The sequence below is a fragment of the Cyprinodon tularosa genome, unplaced genomic scaffold, assembly GCF_016077235.1.
Source record: "Cyprinodon tularosa strain WSP-4 unplaced genomic scaffold, ASM1607723v1 ctg892, whole genome shotgun sequence".
Classification (NCBI taxonomy): Eukaryota; Metazoa; Chordata; class Actinopteri; order Cyprinodontiformes; family Cyprinodontidae; genus Cyprinodon; species Cyprinodon tularosa.
In genome coordinates, this window is record NW_024039665.1 from 88,380 (window position 1) to 108,220 (window position 19,841).

Genomic DNA, 19,841 nt, shown 5'->3' on the forward strand with positions numbered 1-19,841 from the left:
GAAGCTGATTAGTCAGTCACTTCATTTGGATGGGATTAAACTGATTTCAGATAATAAAGTAAAAAATCTTGGTGTTGTTTTTGATCAGGATCTGTCATTTAAATCCCATTACAAAGAGGTTTCTAGAATTTCCTTCTTTCATCTGAGGAATATTGCAAAACTTAGAAATCTCCTGTCCAGGGGTGATGCTGAGAAACAAGTCCATGCATTTGTTACTTCAAGGCTGGACTATTGTAATTCTTTGCTATCAGGAAGTCCACAAGCTGTAGTTTAAAGCCTTCAGCTGATCCAAAATGCTGCAGCCAGAGTTCTGATGAAAATTAAAAAGAGAGATCATATCTCTCCTATTCTGGCTTCTCTTCTTTGGCTTCCTGTTAAATCCAGAATAGAATTTAAAATCCTCCTTCTCACATATAAAGCCTTAAATGGCCAAGCTCCATCTTATATCCCAGATCTGATTGTTCCTTATGTTCCTAACAGAGCACTTCGCTCTCAATCTTCAGGTTTACTAGTGGTTCCTAGAATTTCTATAAGTAGAATGGGAGGCAGATCTTTTAGTTATCAGGCTCCTCTCCTGTGGAACCAACTACCACTTTTAGTCCATGAGGCAGACACCCTGTCTACTTTTAAGTTAGGCTTAAAACTTTCCTTTTTTGATAAGGCTTAGAGTTAGAGTGGCTCAAGTTATCCTGAGCTATCTCTATAGTTATGCTGCTATAGGCTTGGATTTCTGGAGGACATAGGGACCCCCATTTCATCATTCTATCTCTATTCTCCTATTCTGCAAAATCTTTTAGTTCAATCTCTAACGTTATGCTCTCTCTGCTTTTCCTCAGAGTAGCTTTGCCTCGTCTGTTCCTGTTTGGCTGTGATGCCATCCTGGAGAGAAACATCAGCTGTGCTGCTTCCATCAACACCCTTGTTTATAGATGCTGGAGATCGGCCTGTTTTCCAGCAGATGGCCGCTCACACTGAGCCTGGTTCTGCTGGAGGTTTCTTCCTGTTAAAAGAGTTTTTCCTCCCCACTGTCACTACAAGCATGATTAGTGTGAGGGATTGTATTTGAGTCAATAAGTCAATGCAATCAACTGGTTTTCCTTAGATAGAACACTTTGTATTAATTTGATTGTATGATCTGATTGAACTGTAAAGTGCCTTGAGATGACATGTGTTGTGAATTTGGCGCTATATAAATAAACTGAATTGAATTGAATTGAAGATGCCCATAGTGCATGCCAAGGCACAAGCCAAGACTGACTAAAGACACGACTGTCTTGATGTATAGACGTGAAGAAGGATCTGGTATAAAGAGAATTAAGATATGGTTGAAATGTAATTTAAACCATATACCACTAAAAAGTAGGCATCTTAGAAATATAGCATCATATCTAACATTTTTACCGTGGTTTGCAAATAGTATTTAGCATTTTTGGCAAATTCAAATGTTTTCTCTTAAAATATGTAGAGCAGGATTAGGCAAAGCCGGTCCTCGAATGCTACTGTCCTGCAGCTTTTGCAGCCCTGATCAAACACTTCTGAGACAAAAGGCCAAAAAATGCCTTCTTGGAATCTCAGTAAGTTTAGCAACCTCTGGCTTATAACCATTCATGCTTCAGGTGTGTTGAAGAAGGGATGAATGCAAACACTGCAGGAAAGTGGCAATCGAGGACCAACACTGCCAACCCCTGGTCTAGTGTGTTGTTCTAACACAGGCATCCCCAAAGCCGGTCCTCAAAGGCCACTGTCCTGCAGGTTTTAGAGGTTTCCCTGCTTTAACAAAGCTGATTATGATGATTGCAGTTGAACAAAAGCCTGTTAAACAGCTGTCAATTAAAATCAGCTATGCTGAAGCAAGGAAAACTATGAAACCTACAGGACAGTGCCCCTTGAGGTCCAAATTTAAGGATGCCTGTTCTGACAGGTTGCATAGGTCATTATTTTTGCTGTTAAGAATTTATACTTTATGAATAAACTGAACTGAATTGCTAGAAGGTGAACCTCTATTCCGGCTTATATCACAAGCAGACAGACAAAGGTTTCCCCCAGTATCCCTGTATTTAGTGCCATAACTCTTTCATTCAACTGGGAACTGTTTCATAGGGCCATCTGCTGAGAAACATCCCTATAGAATGATGCTGGCATAGCCATGTTTCACTGATAGAGCTTTTTCCTTTTGGGCTGCAAAGTTCAACTTAAATCTATTCTGATCAGAGAAACTCCCTTCACACATATTGGATATTTCCCACATGCCTTTAGTAAACTCAAAATGACTCTACTTGTCTCTAATGCTTATTACTTTTTTGGCCTCTCTAAAACACTGAATAACCGAACAGTGTGGATTGTTTTACAATACTGCAGCACTGAGCTGGTATTTCACAGTACCAAAAGTATTTTGTTTGTTTTTTCTCTCATTGTACCTGTTGGCTGGTCTGAGGCCTCAGAGCTCTCTCTAGGCAGCTTCTCCACCAGGAACATGAGCAGTGAACGAATCTCTGGTTCATTACTGTATAGAAAGGTCTGATAGCCAATCTCTCCCTTATAGCCAATGTCCTAGAAAGACAAAGGTAAGAAATATTAGCACAGCATAGCACACGAAATATGGGTGGACATTGTTTAAAATGTACAAAAAGGGCATGGATGTATGGTAGTTGCCTAACATTATAACAATGCAAGGTCCTTGGGGATTGAAGTGTGACCCTAACATTTACATTTAGATTAAAATGTGCACACCTTTAATACGATTTTTCTTAAGCTCTAAATATTAATGATTACAGCAATAACTGTCAATACTTTGTAAGGAACAGATGATTTCTAAGAACCTACAAATCATAAGATCAAAAACACATAACAAGTGAAAACAGAAACTTTCAGAGATCAGATATATGAAGTGATGCCAGCTAAAGCGACTGATTGGCGCTGGCTTCCACGTCTATATATGATGTTATTGTTCTGGAGCTCGTTCGCCTGGCTGTGTGTTTACTGGACGGAGCCGCTGGAGGAGCTGGTTGACAGTTGTCTTTTTTACCTCTGCTTCTTTTTCTGTCTGCTTGAACCCAGTTGGCCTCGGCAGATGGCCGCACCACTGAGACAGGTTTCTTCCTGTTAAAAGGGAGTTTTTCTCTCCAATGTCACTATAAACATGCTTGGAGTGATTGCCTTAGAGTCAATGCAATTAGGTGGTTTTCCGTAGATAGAAAACTTTCAACCAATCTGACTGTATGAGCTGGTTGACTCGTCTCTGTAAAGTGCCTTGAGATGATGTGTGTTGTGGATTGTTGCTATATAAATAAACTGACTTGAATTATCTGGAGATGCTGAAACCTCCACCAAAAATGCTATTGGTGAGTTCTGGATGGAGCATTTTTAAAGAGGAAGGTTGTTGGGCCACCTTTTACAGTTGCTTTTTGTATCTCTACTTCTGTCTCTTGAACCCCAGTCTGCCTCGGCAGGTGGCTGCTTACACTGGTTCTGCTGGAGGTTTCTTCCTGTTGAAAGGGACTTTTTCCTCTCCACTGTCACTACAAGCATTCTTAGTGTGAGGGATTGCATCCGAGTCAATGAGTCGATGCAATTGATTGGTTTTCCTTAGATAGAAAACTTTGACTGTATGATCTGGTGAACTGTAAAGTGCCTTGAGATGACATATGTTGTGAAGTGGCTCAATATAAATAAACTGAATTGAATTGTTATTTCCTTTATCTTGAAATCAAGATTAGGGATGGGAATCGAAAACCGGTTCCTGTTCAGAACCGGTTCTGTATTTTCCGATTCCATGGCATCGTTTGGCAGCTCGCTGAATGATTCTTTTTTCGATTCCCGCAGCACCAGAGCCTAAAGCGCCGGCTCTGGGGAGCACGACTTACGTCACGTTTTTTACGCAAGTTACGCATTATCAATTCCCGCAGCACCAGAGCCTAGAGCGCCGGCTCTGGGGAGCACGACTTACGTCCCGTTTTTTACGCAAGTTACGCATTATCAATTCCCGCAGCACCAGAGCCTAGAGCGCCGGCTCTGGGGAGCACGACTTACATCACGTTTTATGCAAGTTACGCGCACGGCGTTCAGTAAGCAAGTACGGAAGACAACGAGCTGCGGTCACTTTGTGAATCAAAGCCCCGTCTTTCCTTAGCCCAGAGGGTAGATCAGGAAATCCAGCTCTATAAAAGCTTGCCCTCCATCCCCTGCAGGGATAGCGCCACACTGTGGTGGTGGAACAAGCAAGATACGCTGCCCTTGCTATCTGGACTGGCTGAAAACTACCTCTGTGTGCAGGCTTCCTTCACCCCATCTGAGAGGGTGTTCTCCACGGCTGGAAACACCTTAAGCGCTGAAAGATCCCGTATCCTTCCAGAAAAAGCAGATATGCTTATCTTTCTGCAAAAGAACTGTTAATTTTCCCTACTACTGTTTTATAATTAGTATTTTTTGTTATTTAAAATAGGTTATTATCATAATTTGTTATTAGACATGTTTGGTTATTAAGTTTGTTCTTGTATTAATTTTTCATTTAAACACAGATGTTACTCCAGTTTCACATTTCCTGTGGACATCTTGATCTTGTTGAGTTTGTAAGATTGTGCAATAGTTAAGTAAACAAAGTTGATGCTGATAATCAAACTGTTTGTTCTCCTTCTTTTCCCCAAATTGTAATCGAAAAAAGAATCGATAAAGAATCGAATCGTTTCATAGAATCGAAAAGGGAATCGGAATCGTGAAAATCTTCTCAATTCCCAACCCTAATCAAGATCCAGTTTTATTGTACAGTTCTGTCTTACACTGCTGTTATAACTATTACAACAAATGCTATGCATTAGAGCTTCTATAATCCAGTTAGTTATTTGATTACTAAATTAGTTGACAATTATTACAACAATAGATAATCCTGATCCTTAATATGATGCACGATTCACCATGTGACTAGCACAACAGACGCTAGGCGCATTCGACATGATTCGACCTGCAAAGATCCTATGGGTGTTGGTTTGTGCACGGTACATGCTGGTTAGATCTCTGTCGAACTTGCTGCGGTCTGTGTCTGGAGCAGGTGAGCAACTGAAAATTTGAGAGAGCAGAAAAAGATCCAGCCGTCTGAGCCAGCCGCCACTCAAACTCTTGATCAACTGCAGGTGGCTCTCGTAGTACATTAATGGAAGACGTCCTACTGTCACCAGTAAACTGACAGATGATTGGATCAAAGACAAGTATCGAATGAAACCTAGAATAGATAGGTATCCTAATAGGTATTGAATAGATAAGGCCCTTCATACCCTCTCCACTCTTCCAATTCATCTTTATTTGTTCAAACTATGCATTAATATAAACTTGAACAATTATTCAGTGGCATATGTATATGTTCATAACAGGCCTAGATGGTGGTCATATGTTGTAATGAATGTAACATTTAAGGCTATTATATAAATATGTAGTAGGCTATGCTTGGCTGATTATTTAATAAGTTTGTTTTGTAAAATGTTGACTTATTAATAGGCTAATTGCTAATTGTGGGTAGGTTTATAACAAGCAAAAAATTTGACAGATTATCCAAGCTATAATTAATAAATATAATGGAACTAAATGTGAGACACTGAATAAATACAGTACGCTGGTGAAGATTATCGGTCATCCAAATCATAGTCATTCCAAAGAAGTTAAAAAACAATCCACTGGATTTTGTTTCCAAGTTTTAAGACATTTGGCTTCCCATGCAGGAAGCTTTTTCAATAAAAAATGAGAAAAGAAAAAGTTTAGTACATTAGACTCCAATATAGGGCTGCAACTAACGATTATTTTGAGGGCGTAGCCACAAAGCTTTACCGACAAGCTGTTTGTTTACACTCCCCCCACCAGCTTCTTGTCGAGCGAGTGAGTTGCGCTAGTTGGTCAGACGTTGGCCAAAAGGCACAGATATGGCTTGAAAAATAACGGGTTGTTCTCACCAACAATCTTCTGATGTCTCATTCATCGGGGCCAGACAAAAATAACACCTTTCATCTCCCATTTAATCTGGTTTATCAGGCAAGTAATTCCATCAATAAGGTGGATAACACAAGAGCTACAGACTGGTCCTTTCCCACAACAGTGTTTTACGTCTACCAATCAGCACAGCCATGTACTCTGCACTGTTAGTTTCAAATGCACCTAATATTATCCAGCATTGAGCAGCTGAGACTGGTTGTAACAGCAGCCTTATTTGTGGTGTTATACACACACTTACAGTTTTGTGGTACTTGAGATACAATGACCACAAAATGTAACTCATTCACCAACCCCCTGAACCAATTCTGCTGAACTACAACCAGAATTCCTGCTTTACACTCAAATTGCAGTTCTAAAACACACTTCTTTCAAAACACTTCACAAAATTCTTTGCTTTTGGCACAAGCTTCATGCAGAAAATTTCCTGTTTTCACAAGGAACACACAGTAGTTCAAATATGATGCATCACAAGACCAAACACCTGTCACACAGTTTTCCAATAAGCAATCAGAGCTTTAGCATAAAAGGGCAACAGGTGAAGCAAAGGATGCCATCACTGGAAACAGAGGCAGAACCAGAGGAATGAGAGTAAAAGGAGGAGGACAGGGAGGACCAAGACTAGAAAGGCCAACGACCGTGATCCCTGTTGAGATCCAAGCCACTGTGGTTGATCATGCAGTCAACCATGTTCTAACAGTGAGGGAGGCCGGGCAAAGAGAACAGCCAAATCTGAACAGGTACACTGTAGTATCCATCATCTGTACTTTCAGAAATTAGAATAGGTAAGAAATCTTCTCTCGCATTAAAATTGCAGTACTGCATATCAATACAGTACTCAATGAGTATAGTATTACAGTATTACCCATGGAGCTAGCGGTGGAGCGGAATAAATATGGTGCAGAGCGGTTTTCAATTTAAAGGCCAGAGCGAGGATTTCGCTCCACGCAAGTTCGCTCTGATGCACTCACAATGTCAATTAAAAATGTTGGATTATAAAATTTGTATAATAACATTTATTTTTTAATCAAAATCTTTTTTATTGCTAATTTCACATAATAACAAATGTGCAGTGCTGAATATTCGCTACAGTGACATGAGATGGATACATATCAATCACACCATGCACAAATTAAATGTATCAAATAAACAGGGAAAAACCAAACCAAACAAAATTAAATTAAAAAAAAGACAAGAAGGGGAAGAAAGTAAATCGAACAGTGTGCAAAATAATCCCTTTCATGTCACTGCCAGGTTACTAGTCATGTTTTGAAAAAAAATCTCTGTTAGACCAAAACCTCAGAGTGTGTAATAAATTTGCAACATGGCTGAGCTGTATTCAAGTACGGAAGAGGATTAGGGCCACTGAAAAAAAAAAGTCAGAATTCTGACTTTATTCTCAGAAATCTGACTTTAACCTCAGAATTCTGATTTTAATCTTAGAATTTTGGATCTTAATGTTGATGGGCACCATGAAGGAAGAGATGTGGGAGCGCTCAGCTTCACTGACAAAGATATGAGTTGTTTGAGGCCAGTGACACATTGGTGGAAAATGACGGAATTAGGCAACTTTTTACGTGCCCGAGGGGTCCCCTCGTTAATGGAGGAGCAGAAGGCCATTAAAACAAGAGAGCTTGTCTCTAAAACAGACATGGCTATGGCTTGATGCTAACATGTTTGTTAGCTGTCAGAATTCTGAGATTAAAGTCAGCATTCTGAGAAAAAAGGTCATAATTCTGAGATTAAAGTCAGCATTCTGAGAAAAAATGTCATAATTCTGAGATTAAAGTCAGCATTCTGAGAAAAAGGTTATACGTCTGAGATTAAAGTCAGCATTCTGAGAAAAAAGGTCATAATTCTGAGATTTAAGTCAGCATTCTGAGAAAAAAAGTCATAATTCTGAGATTAAAGTCAGCATTCTGAGAAAAAGGTTATACGTCTGAGATTAAAGTCAGCATTCTGAGAAAAAATGTCATAATTCTGAGATTAAAGTCAGCATTCTGAGAAAAAATGGTAATAATTCTGAGATTAAAGTCAGCATTCTGAGAAAAAGGTTATAATTCTGAGATTAAAGTCAGCATTCTGAGAAAAAAATGTCATAATTCTGAGATTAAAGTCAGCATTCTGAGAAAAAATGGTCATAATTCTGAGATTAAAGTCAGCATTCTGAGAAAAAAAGTCATAATTCTGAGATTAAAGTCAGCATTCTGAGAAAAAAGCTTATAATTCTGAGATTAAAGTCAGCATTCTGAGATTAAAGTCAGCATTCTGAGATTAAAGTCAGCATTCTGATAAAAAAAGGCAATTCTGAGATTAAAGTCAGAATTCTGAGATAAAAGTCAGAATTCTGAGATAAAAGTCAGAATTCTGAGATTAAAATCAGAATTCTGAGATTGAAGTCAGAATTCTAAGATTAAAGTCAGAATTCTAAGATTAAAGTCAGAATTCTGAGATAAAAGTCAGAATTCTAAGATAAAAGTCAGAATTCTGAGATAAAAGTGAGAATTCTGAGAAAAAGTCAGAATTTTGAGATTAAAGTCAGAATTCTGAGAAAAAAGTCGGAATTCTAAGATTAAAGTCAGAATTCTGAGATTAAAGTCAGAATTCTGAGATTAAAGTCAGAATTCTGAGATTAAAGTCAGAATTCTGAGATTAAAGTCAGAATTCTAAGATTAAAGTCAGAATTCTAAGATTAAAGTCAGAATTCTGAGATAAAAGTCAGAATTCTAAGATAAAAGTCAGAATTCTAAGATAAAAGTCAGAATTCTGAGATAAAAGTGAGAATTCTGAGAAAAAGTCAGAATTCTGAGATTAAAGTCAGAATTCTGAGATAAAAGTCAGAATTCTAAGATTAAAGTCAGAATTCTAAGATTAAAGTCAGAATTCTAAGATAAAAGTCAGAATTCTGAGATAAAAGTGAGAATTCTGAGAAAAAGTCAGAATTCTGAGATTAAAGTCAGAATTCTGAGAAAAAAGTCGGAATTCTAAGATTAAAGTCAGAATTCTAAGATAAAAGTCAGAATTCTGAGATAAAAGTGAGAATTCTGACTCTTTCCCTTATGTTAAACTGAAATAGAATTTAAAAATTAGTAAACTTTTTTTTTATTTTCAGTGGCCCAAATCCCTTCCGTATTCAAGGGCTAAACCTTTAAAGGGTCTGGAATTCTTTTAAAAAGGGGCCCCACACCTTCTGAAAACTCTAATTTGAATGCTTTTTTTCTCCAATTTTAGACAGGACATCATCAAGCCACTGAGCATGGGTGGGAGGGGAAGCATCCTTCCACCTGAGCAGAATCGCTTGTCGAGCCAGAAGGAGGGCAAAAGTTAAATTGCATTGTTTCGCTATAGTTAAGTTTTTCTCCCCTCCCATGACCACGAACAGACCTGTCAATGTGTTTGGGTCTAATTTGGTGTTTAACACCCAAGAGAGTGTATGAAAACCTTTGTCCAGTATTTCCTAGGGGCTGAGCAGTGTTAATTTCGTTAGCGAAAACTAAACGAAAATATTTTCGTCAACGCACATTTTTCACCGAACGAAAACTAGACGAGATGAGATGAATATCCCCACTAATAATTTTGTTTTTTATCCCGTCTCCTCCTCCACCTCCTCCTCATAAGCTCTTCCGCCACACACCCACTTTCAAACCTGGAGCGGGCGGCACAGAGTAGCCTACACAACACATGGAGCAGACAGGAGCTGGATTCACGGCGAGGCGGCGACAGGTTAAAAGTAAAACATGCTTTACATGGGGCTCGGGAGAAAGAGGAGACATGATATATGGACACATTTTCGCTTCATTAAAGTGGAGAACAAAACCAAATGCTTGATTTTAGTCGAAGGGAAGGAATGTGGCCACATGGTAGCTGGAAAAAACACAACAAACCTGAAGAGACACATCGCAGTTCACCACAAAGACATTACGGTAAGTTAACAGAAAGACTGGTGGTGGTTGTTTTATCATGTAACATTAAATCAACGGCTATAATGTCCCAATGAAAAACTAACTAATGTTGGCGAACTTTCATAGCATTTAGTATCCAGACTGACTACGTTACGTTAGCTTCTTAGCACGTAGCGACCGTAGCCACTTGTTGATAGAATTGTATGTTAAGTTAAATTTATGCTAAATTAGATATTTTATACTGGCTGGGTAACTATAGTTTCTGTTAAATTGCCAGTTTGATTAAAGCAGACAGACGCTTTAGGTAATCTAGGAGCTGCAAGTAAACTATAGTTAACACAAAACACCTTGGCAGCTACACATGTACGCTAACTGCTAAAACGAACTGAAATAATTTATCAGGATAAGACAAAATAAAAATATGCCACACATAATTCAGAACAACTTTAACCTAGATTTTCATACACAAAATAACCATTGCTAGGGCCACTGCAGGGATGCAAACTCCAAATGTCTTTATTTGGTGACATAAAATGCTGCTCTGTTCATCTGCACATTACTATTACAAGGACATTGGATTTGAATTGGCATCAATATTAATATAACCAAAATGCATGCACACATAAAAATGTCTGCAATTTATTCCTGCATAAAATGATAGTTAGGTTGTTTGTATCAGTTTGAAATGGATTGTCAAATGTAGTTTTTACAGAGACTACTAACGAGTCTACGGAAACCGCGGCAGACCAAACCAGACGAAAGTGCGCATTCAGCTCGGCAAAGAACTCATGCTCTTCCTCAACACTGAAGTCCTCAGACATTTTTCTTTCGTTGTTTCTTTCTTTGCACAGGTAAACAGCACATTTCTTCTTCTACGCTTGCATTATCGGCAGAGCAGACGCTGAATGCGCACTTTCATCTGGTTTGGTCTGCCGCGTTTTCCGTAGACTCGTGAACGCGCTTTTAGGAAATCCTATACACTACTGTTTATGCTCTAAAAACATTCTAAATGACTTCGTTTCGAGTAAATTATGGACGCTACCCACTCAGGACACTTGGAATACATTGGACGAGCAGTATGGAGGAATATTGACACGTTTTTTGTGGACTTTTATGGACCTTTCTGCCTCGGGCACCATAGACCTCCATTATTTGAATGTCAGCAATGCAAGAAGCCTCCCAGATCTCCAGATGCATTTGAGATATCAAAAAAGTACTCCAGAGTGTTGTTCAGCATGGGGGTGAGTAGAAAATGAAGGCTAATCATGTTTTGGGTGTACTATTCCTTTAACAATGTTCAAAATAAATATGCAAATATTGACATCTTTCATGTATGCATGTGCATATGTTTTTATTTTATCAAAAAGATGAGAGAAAATGTTGAAATGTGAAATAATTTTAGGAAATGTTAAATATTATCTGCTGACAAAAAATGTTAAAATTATGTCCTGACTAAAACTAGACTAAAATGTTGACAGTTTTTGTTGACTAAAACTAAAACGAATAAAATTATGTTTTCTTGGAATAAAATAAAGACTAAAATGCTCGACTTATAGTCAACTAAAACTAGACTACCATATTTTCACGACCATAAGGCGCACCGTACTAAAAGGCGCACTCTCAGTTATGTGTCCCATTTCTGTATTTAACACACACATAAGGCGCACCGGACTATAGGGCGTGTTTTTTATATACCGGTACATGTCCTCTACTACCTTTAAATACCTCTACTGCGTATTTAAAAATACAGCGGGGGCAAAACTGAGTATGACTGTGCTTTATTCATGTATTTATTACAAAGTATTAATCAAACCTGGGTGCTGGCCGTGAGACAGACACATGGCAGATGACAGTGCGCTGTGATCACTCCTAAATTAACTTAAAATCCTGAAACCTGCCGACGGAATTTGTTCGCTTTTATTACCGGTATCCTGGTGCCTGCAGTTAAAATTATTTAGATGAAAAACACCTGCCAGCAGCCGTGGTGAACCTGGAGGCTGCCCAGCCTAGAGGCTGCTGTTGAAGGGATTTCTGCTGTCGGTGCACCGCTGGTATGTCGGGGTCTGAGCGCCTCCGACAGAAATAGATAATCTGGATGAACTGACTGCAATTATGAAGTTTTCAGGTGGACTTTCTCACTTAAAAACATATTAAAACTACTTTATTCCCACTGATCACAGCAAATATAGCTGCAAGATTTAGATTATTTAGATGAAAAAACACCTGCCAGCCGCCACGGTGAAGAGGAGGAGACCCGGCCCAGAGGCTGCTGTTGAATTAAGTGTTCAGGTAGAAAAATAGAGTGGGAGCCAAACTGAGTATGTTTGTGCTTTATTCATGTATTTATTACAAAGTATTAATCAAACCCATCAAAGTCATCATCCTCTGTTTCTGAATTAAACAGCTGCGCTAAATCAGACATGCCAATTTCCCCTTCTTCGCTGTCAGAGTCACTTTCCGTGCCGGGCGGCTCCTCAGAAATAATGCCGGCTTTTGCGAAAGCTTCAACAACAGTGCCAGCAGACACGTTAGTCCAAGCATCTACAATCCATCCGCAAACGGTGGCGTAACTTGCCCGGCGCTGCCTTCCACTTATCCTGAAACTGTGGTCTCTGTCGGTCATCCATCGCTCCCACGCCGCTCGCAGCCTTACTTAGAACGCCCGCTTCACACCGATGTCGAGCGGTTGAAGTTCCTTTGTCAGACCTCCCGGGATAACGGCGAGCACAGCATCCATTTGATTCACCATGTTTTTCTCATCAGCTGTGAGATGGGCACGCATGGAGTCACAGATTAACTGCGATGGTGATGCGTGGAAAAAAACACCTGTTCTCCTCGCATACACCTGCCTCAGCCACGCTTTCATCATCTCCTCATCCATCCAGCCCTTTTCATTTGCGTTAATATCGTATGTCATCAGAGCACTGTGTCTGTCTCACTGTCAGCTCCCAGATCAGCTTCTCTGATTGGTTGATGCGGCGCGTCCAGCAGCAAAACTTAAAATTTTCCATCTCGAGCAGCAGCAGCGCGTTGGTGGCGCGTCAGATGCTTAAACGCTCCCGACGCAGTGCCTGCTGCTCAAAACGCGCTGCGGGACCTTTTGCTGCGCCTATACGCGCGTCAACCATTGACTTTGCATGTAAACTCGCTGCTTCTGCTGAACCTGCTGGGTCCGGTTCACCGATGTCGAGCGGTTGAACAGCGAGCACAGCGTTAATTTGTTTCACCATGTTTTTCACATCAGCTGTGAGATGGGCACGCATGGTGTCACATATTAACAGCGATGGTGATGAGTGGAAAAAAAAACACCTGGTCTCCTTACCTTCAGCCACTCTTTCATCATCTCCTCAATTAGGTGGTCTCAAAAGTCGCAGTTACAACACACATAGGGCTCACCGCACCAAAGGGCGCACCGCACATTTTTAGGGAAAAAAAAGACGTTTAAGTGCGCCTTATAGTCGTGAAAATAGGGTAAATAAAAATGGGATGATGTCGACTAAATGTGATAAAAACTAACAAGCAATGATGAAACTGGACTAAAACTGAAACTAAATTTAAAAATGGTTGGTAAAATTAACAACACTGAGCAGGACCAGTACATGTGAAGGAGAGAGGCCTCCGCATAATTACATTTCACGCAATATGGACTTACAGCTGGGTATATGGAAGACAGTTTTGATTTTGAAATGTGAGCCCTTTGTACCACTTTAAACTGAAATAACCAGTGCCATGCACAGAGGGAGGTTGAATGAATCAATTTGAGTATGGAACCCCAAGTATCCTCTGACATAGGAAAACCGAAGTCCTACTCCCATGCCGTTTTGATCCTACATGTAGGGGTAATCCTAATATCCAAAAGTTTGCCCTACAGAGCCGAAATTAGCCTTTTTTTAAGTGGGTCTATAGAGATGACAGTGTCAACAATACTCAGTTCCACTACTGTTGTGGTCGTTTGAGAAAAGGTCAAAAATGTCTTGCCTGAAGATATCTGAAAAAATTATACTTAGAGAGGTTGAACTTTTCACTAAGCTGCTCAAATGATGCCAAATTACTGTCTATGAACATATCTTTGAAACGTACGATCCCTTTCCTGTGCCATTCTTGAAAAGCAGAGTCCTGACAGGATGGTTTGAAAAGGCAGTTTGACGCAAATTTTTAGAGAATGTTTAACCATTGGGTTCCTGATTGAACTGAGTGGGGGAAGTGGAAGGGAGGGACCCCGGGGAATGCAAAAATTGACAAATCATCATTACACTGTAACTCCATTGCCACCCAGTCAGGGCACTCAGACTGGCCATAGCAGGAGGACCAAAATGCAAGGCAACACATTTTAGGAGCCCAATAATAAAACCAAAAATTTGGGAGGGCGAGACTCCTGTTGCCTTGTTTTTTTTAAGGTAAATCCTGTTTAAAAATGGTTGTTTACCCCACCATAAGTATGAAGAAATGACTGAATCGAGAAGTTGAAAAAAGGATCCAGGGATAAAGAGGGGTAAGGCCTGGGAAAGGTATAAAAACTTGGGTGGAATGGTCATTTTAATAGAGTTGATTTGAACCACAAGCGACATTGACAGGGGTGACCACCGTGCTGAGATTTGTTTAGTTTGATATAACAATGTTATAAGGAAATGGCAAAGATCTTTCTGCTTCCTTGTCACGAATATGCCCAAGTAGGAGAATTTGTTGTTCTTAATTTTGAAAGGGAAATTGCCAAGTTTTAAGCAATGTGCTTCATTATTGATGCCGAAGATTTAATTTATAGCCTGAAAGTTTACCAAACTGACTGAGCAGCGACAGTACAGGGGGGAGCGTGAAACTTTGTGTTCTGTGTGACCTCTCCAGATACCAAATATATTCTTACGAGAGCGCAGTGCTGTAGAAAGCGGTTGGAGAGAATTGTTGAAGAGCATGGGAATGAGGGGGCACCCCTGACAGATTTCACGATGCAAACTGAAACGTCTTGACCATTGGGAGTTAGTGAGAATTGAGGATCTGGGATATAATATAAAAGTTTAACCTATGAAGTAAAATTTGGACCAAAAACAAATTTGGTTGGCACAGTAAATAGGTAGACCCATTCAACACGGTCGAATGCCCTATCTGCATTGAGAGAAACAATGCATTCAGGGACATCTTCGGGAAGCAGAGTAAATAATGTTGAACAGTCGTCTTATGTTAAAGTGCCCTTAACAAAGCCTGTTTGGTCTTTGATTATGATTGTGGGGAGTAGGTTCTCCAATCTGTACGCTAGGACCTTGGCTAAAATTTTAGCATCTGTGTTCAAAAGAGAGATAGGTCTATAAGAGGCACATTCAGATGGGTCTTTATCTTTTTTGGCAATGAGAGTGATACACGCCTCAGAAAATGAAGGAGGAAGGGAACCTTGTCGGCAGCATTCTGAGAGAAATTAACATAAGAACGGGGAAAGCATCAAGGAAAATTTCTTTTAAAATTCTGCAGGAAAGTCATGAGGGCCCGTACACTTACCCGACTACATCGAAGAAATAGCTAGTGTTATTTCTGCCTGGGATATAGGTTCTTCTAATTTCTTCCTCAGATCTTATCACAATCAGCTCCAAATTCTGAAGTGTATAACTGGGTATAAAAGTCTATCCATCCATCCATTATCTGACACGCTTGTCCCAATTGGGGTCCCGAGGGGTGCTGGTGCCCATCTCCAGCTCTCAATAGGCGAGAGGCGGGGTACACCCTGGACAGGTCGCCAGTCCATCGCAGGGCAACACAGAGACAAACAGGACATACAACCATTCACTCACACACTCACATCTAAGGAGAATTTAGAGAAGCCAATTAACCTAACAGTCGTGTTTTTGGACTGTGGGAGGAGGCCGGGGTGGCATAAAAGTCCTTGAATGCTTAATTAATTTGTAGGTGATCTGTAGTTACATGGTCACTTGGTAACTGAATTTTGGAGATATTTTGTTTGGCACTGGAGCCTTTAAGTTGGTTAGCCAATAACTTGCCAATATCTAGCCAATAACATATAAAACATGGTCTTACTTTTTAATGGTGATTGTTCTACTGAATGAGTGGTAAGCAGTTCAAATCTGGTCTTTTTTTTTTGTTATTATAAGCATATAATAGCCAATAATTACACTAAAGATCATTGTAGTGCCACCAAACTTGTAGCACAAATAGATAACCTCATCTAATTCAGACTACAACTCTTACTTTCGGAAGATGGGCCAAACTGTATTTTTTGAGATTTTTTCATTGTTGTTATAAGCAGGCCAGGTGTGCAATCTGTGCAACAGGAACCACAGCACTTAGCGTTGTGTGCACTGCACAAAGAATACATGTAAATGCAGGAAGGACTCACCTTGGGTTTGTGAAAACTGCTAAATGGAAAATTGTAGCTTCATATGTAGTGTTTTTCCTTGGGTGAAATAAATGTTACTCCTATACTGAAGTCATACTGTTTGTCATTTTCTAAGCTGAAATGCTGAATGTCATGAAAAGGTGAGACAAGACAAAATACAATTATTCTCTAAGTTGTTATTTCACATACACTGCAGAATTATTAGGCAAGTTGTATTTTGAGGATTATTTTTATTACTGGGCCATAATTGTGTTCTCAAACAACCCAAAAGACTCCTTAATATCAAAGCTTCATATTTTTGGAACTTGATGTGTTTTTATTTAGATTTGGCCCTTTTATGAGGATGTCTGTGTATGCAGGTAAATATTACTGTGCAGAATTATTAGATAACATTAAAAAAATATATCCATCTCACTAGTTTATTTTCACCATGTAAATCAAAATAACAACTCAAAATTCAGAAATAAACATTTGCGACACATTCAAAAACAAAACAAATCAGTGACCAATATAGCCACCTTTCTTCACCGTGATGCTTAAAAGTCTTCCATCCATAGATTCTGTCAGTGTCTTGATCTTTTTGTGATCGACATAGCGTGCATGATCCACCACAGCCTCCCAGACACTGTTCAGATAGGTGTACTGTTTTCACTCCCTGTAGATCTCACATTTCATGAAGGACCACAGGTTCTTGATGGGGTTTAGATCAGGTGATCAAGGTGGCCATGTCATTGTTTATTCTCCTTTTAGACTCTTTCTGGCCAACCACGCTGTGGTGTATTTTGATGCATGTGACGGAGCTAGGGTTGTCACGATACTAAACTTTTCAACTCGATACCGATACTAAAGAAAATATTGGATAATCGATTCCATTTTCGATACCACAAGGATAAAAACTCCAAATTTCAACAGAAATATTTTGATTAATAATTAAAATACAATAAATAAATACAATAAACAATAAGAACAATATTTTGAGATTGTATACTGTGTACAGTATTAAGCAAGCTTGATAAAAAAACTCCTTAATTCCTTGGCTATGCTTTGTACACATAACAATGACACTAGCCAAACCGGTTAACAAAAAACAAAAATAATTCTCAGCAGCTGCAGCTGTTACAGAAAAAAGTCTGAAACTGAAAAGTGCACAGAATTATTCAATCACACAGTGTTCTGAAAGTGCATTTTCCTCTATTCTGCACTTTAGATGAATGACTGCTTAGGTGCCACTGGTGATGGCACTGTATCGATACTTTTAAAAACGAGTATTGTATCCGGATACAACATTTCAGTATCAATACTTTTTTGAGTATCGATACTTTTGACAACCCTAGAGGGAGCATTGTCCTACATGAATATCATGTTTTTCTTGAATGATGGCGACTTCTTCTTGTACCACTGTTTGAAGAAGGTGTCTTCCAGAAACTGGAAGTAGGTCTGGGAGTTGATCTTGACTATCATAAACCCAAAAAGGTCCCACAAGCTCATCTTTGATGATACCAGCCAGTACCAGTACCCCACCTCCACCTTGCTGTCATCTGAGTCGATAAGGAACTTGCTGCCCTTTACTGATCCAGCCTCATGCCCATCCATCTGGCAAGACTCACTCTCATTTAATCAGACCAAAACACCTTGGAGAAATCAGTCTTAAGATATTTCTTGGCCTAATCTTGACGTTTTGTCTTGTGTATCTTGTTCAAAGGTGGCCTTTTTTCGGCTTTCCTTACCTTGGGCAGGTCCCTAAGTATTGAGCACCTTGTGCATCTCAGCACTCTAGACATGTTGCTGCTCTGAAATATGGCACAACTGGTGGCTAATGGTTTCCTGGCAGCTTCACGCTTGATCCCTCTCAATTCATGGGGAGTTATTTTTTCTAAAGGCTTCTTGTGCCCCTGTTGGCTATTTGCCACGAACCGTTTGATTGTGAATTTTCCAAAGGAAAGAAAGCTGCCTAATAATTAAGCACACCTTATATAGGGTGTTGATGTCATTGGGCCACACTCCTTTTCATTACAGAGATGCACACCACCTGATTTACTTAATTGGTATTTGGCTTTTAGGTGTATACAGCTTGGTGTAGGACAACATGTATAAAGAGGATGATGTGGTCGAAATACTAATTTACCTACTAATTCTGCACACAGTGTAGTAAGCTTTGCAATATAAGGAGTCTGTTGGGGAATGGACAATATAAATAGGCTCTGCCTTGCCTTGTTGGAAAATGGTTATGACCCGTTCTCAGCTCAGGAACTAGGACCCGATTGATATCTGGTTGTTCAATAGGTATGCCTAAATAAAAGGTTTAGATATGACTTATCGTGATATTCCTGGAAAAAGGTCTGATGTTGCAAGGGCAGGTAAAGGAAAAGTCCTTGGAACATGCTCTTGTTCTGATGCCAGTTTGTTTCAACCTTTATCAAGTCTCATGTAGAAGGGCTGGATATATCACACAGGGCTCGATGTTTTTATTACTGGGAGAGTACAAATTTCATTGCATTTGCCCGGCAGGCAAGTGCAATGATCGCAAAAAAATAAATTATTTATCACTCAAAATTACTTTAAAATCACAGACATTCGATGAAAACGACCCAGAAGCGTTGCCGGCGCCATTTTTGTTGTTTTGTACACATTCTCGCGTGATTTGAAAAAGCCGGGTGATTTTCCTCCAGATGGCGTGATGTATGTCCACCTAGCGGTAACTTTGATGTAGTTACCAAAACGACAAACAAGCTAGAAAGCGCTATTGTACCTGTGTTTCTGTATCATTTTATTCGCATAATCATTCAAAAATCACCTATATTCGAAGAAAACAACCCAAAAGCGTTGTCGCTGCCATTTTTATTGTTTTGTACACATTCTCGCGTGATTTTTGTCTAGGAATTGGCTTAAAATTAACTTAAAATGTTGAAATTTGACGGAAAAACATGTTCGATTCTATTATTCTCGTGCCTGCAGTTTGGATTACGTACACGGAAAACGCCTTCCAAGCCACAGCGAAAACGGTGAAGTGGCGAATGGGCCAGAGGAAGCTGTTGAACGGGATTCCTAGTGACAGAGCATCGCCAGTGTACGTGGTCTGATCCTTGCTCACAGCAAAATAATATTTTAAGGCAGGATCATAATCTTGATGAACTGACTGCACAGATAAAGTGCAGCAAATATATAACATTGTTACAGGCAAAGAAAGGATAGGATAGCTCACGCATCAGATTTTCTTTTCGACCGCACAGCTAGAGCAGCCAAGGGGCTACAGCACTGCATCAGAACAAAACTTGTAGAAGCATCAAAAATGAAGCAGCACGCAAGTTTTTGCTGCTTCTGCTGCTTGCAGTATGAATGTAGCATAAATGTGCACAGTAAATTCTTCTGTTGGTTTGTATGTAATGTATGTACAACTTTGTCTTGGCTGAGAATGGGATGTATGGTATGGTGCACATTGTTTTGGTGGGACAAATAAAATATTTTTGTTACTGTGTATTTTTGTGTTCTGAGTATAAACACAATATTTTTTTTAAATGTTACAGCGCACTTATGTATGTACTGTCTGTAGTAAGAGCAACACTGAACAAAAAAAGGTGATTATAATGAATGAAGAAGTGTTTTTTATTGAGCACACCAGTGTTAAA

The 19,841-nt window shown here is 39.6% G+C and overlaps 1 protein-coding gene across 3 annotated transcripts in view; it reads right to left on the bottom strand.

The window, feature by feature from the left end:
• The window catches only part of ccdc22 (coiled-coil domain containing 22), a 77,134-nt gene that overhangs the window by 56,041 nt on the left and 1,252 nt on the right, over positions 1–19,841 (bottom strand). For all 3 annotated transcript variants that reach the window (XM_038273844.1, XM_038273843.1, XM_038273845.1), the window contains one exon: positions 2,418–2,550. In XM_038273844.1, the coding sequence (XP_038129772.1) occupies positions 2,418–2,550 (133 nt within the window). The remainder of the gene's footprint in view (positions 1–2,417; positions 2,551–19,841) is intronic.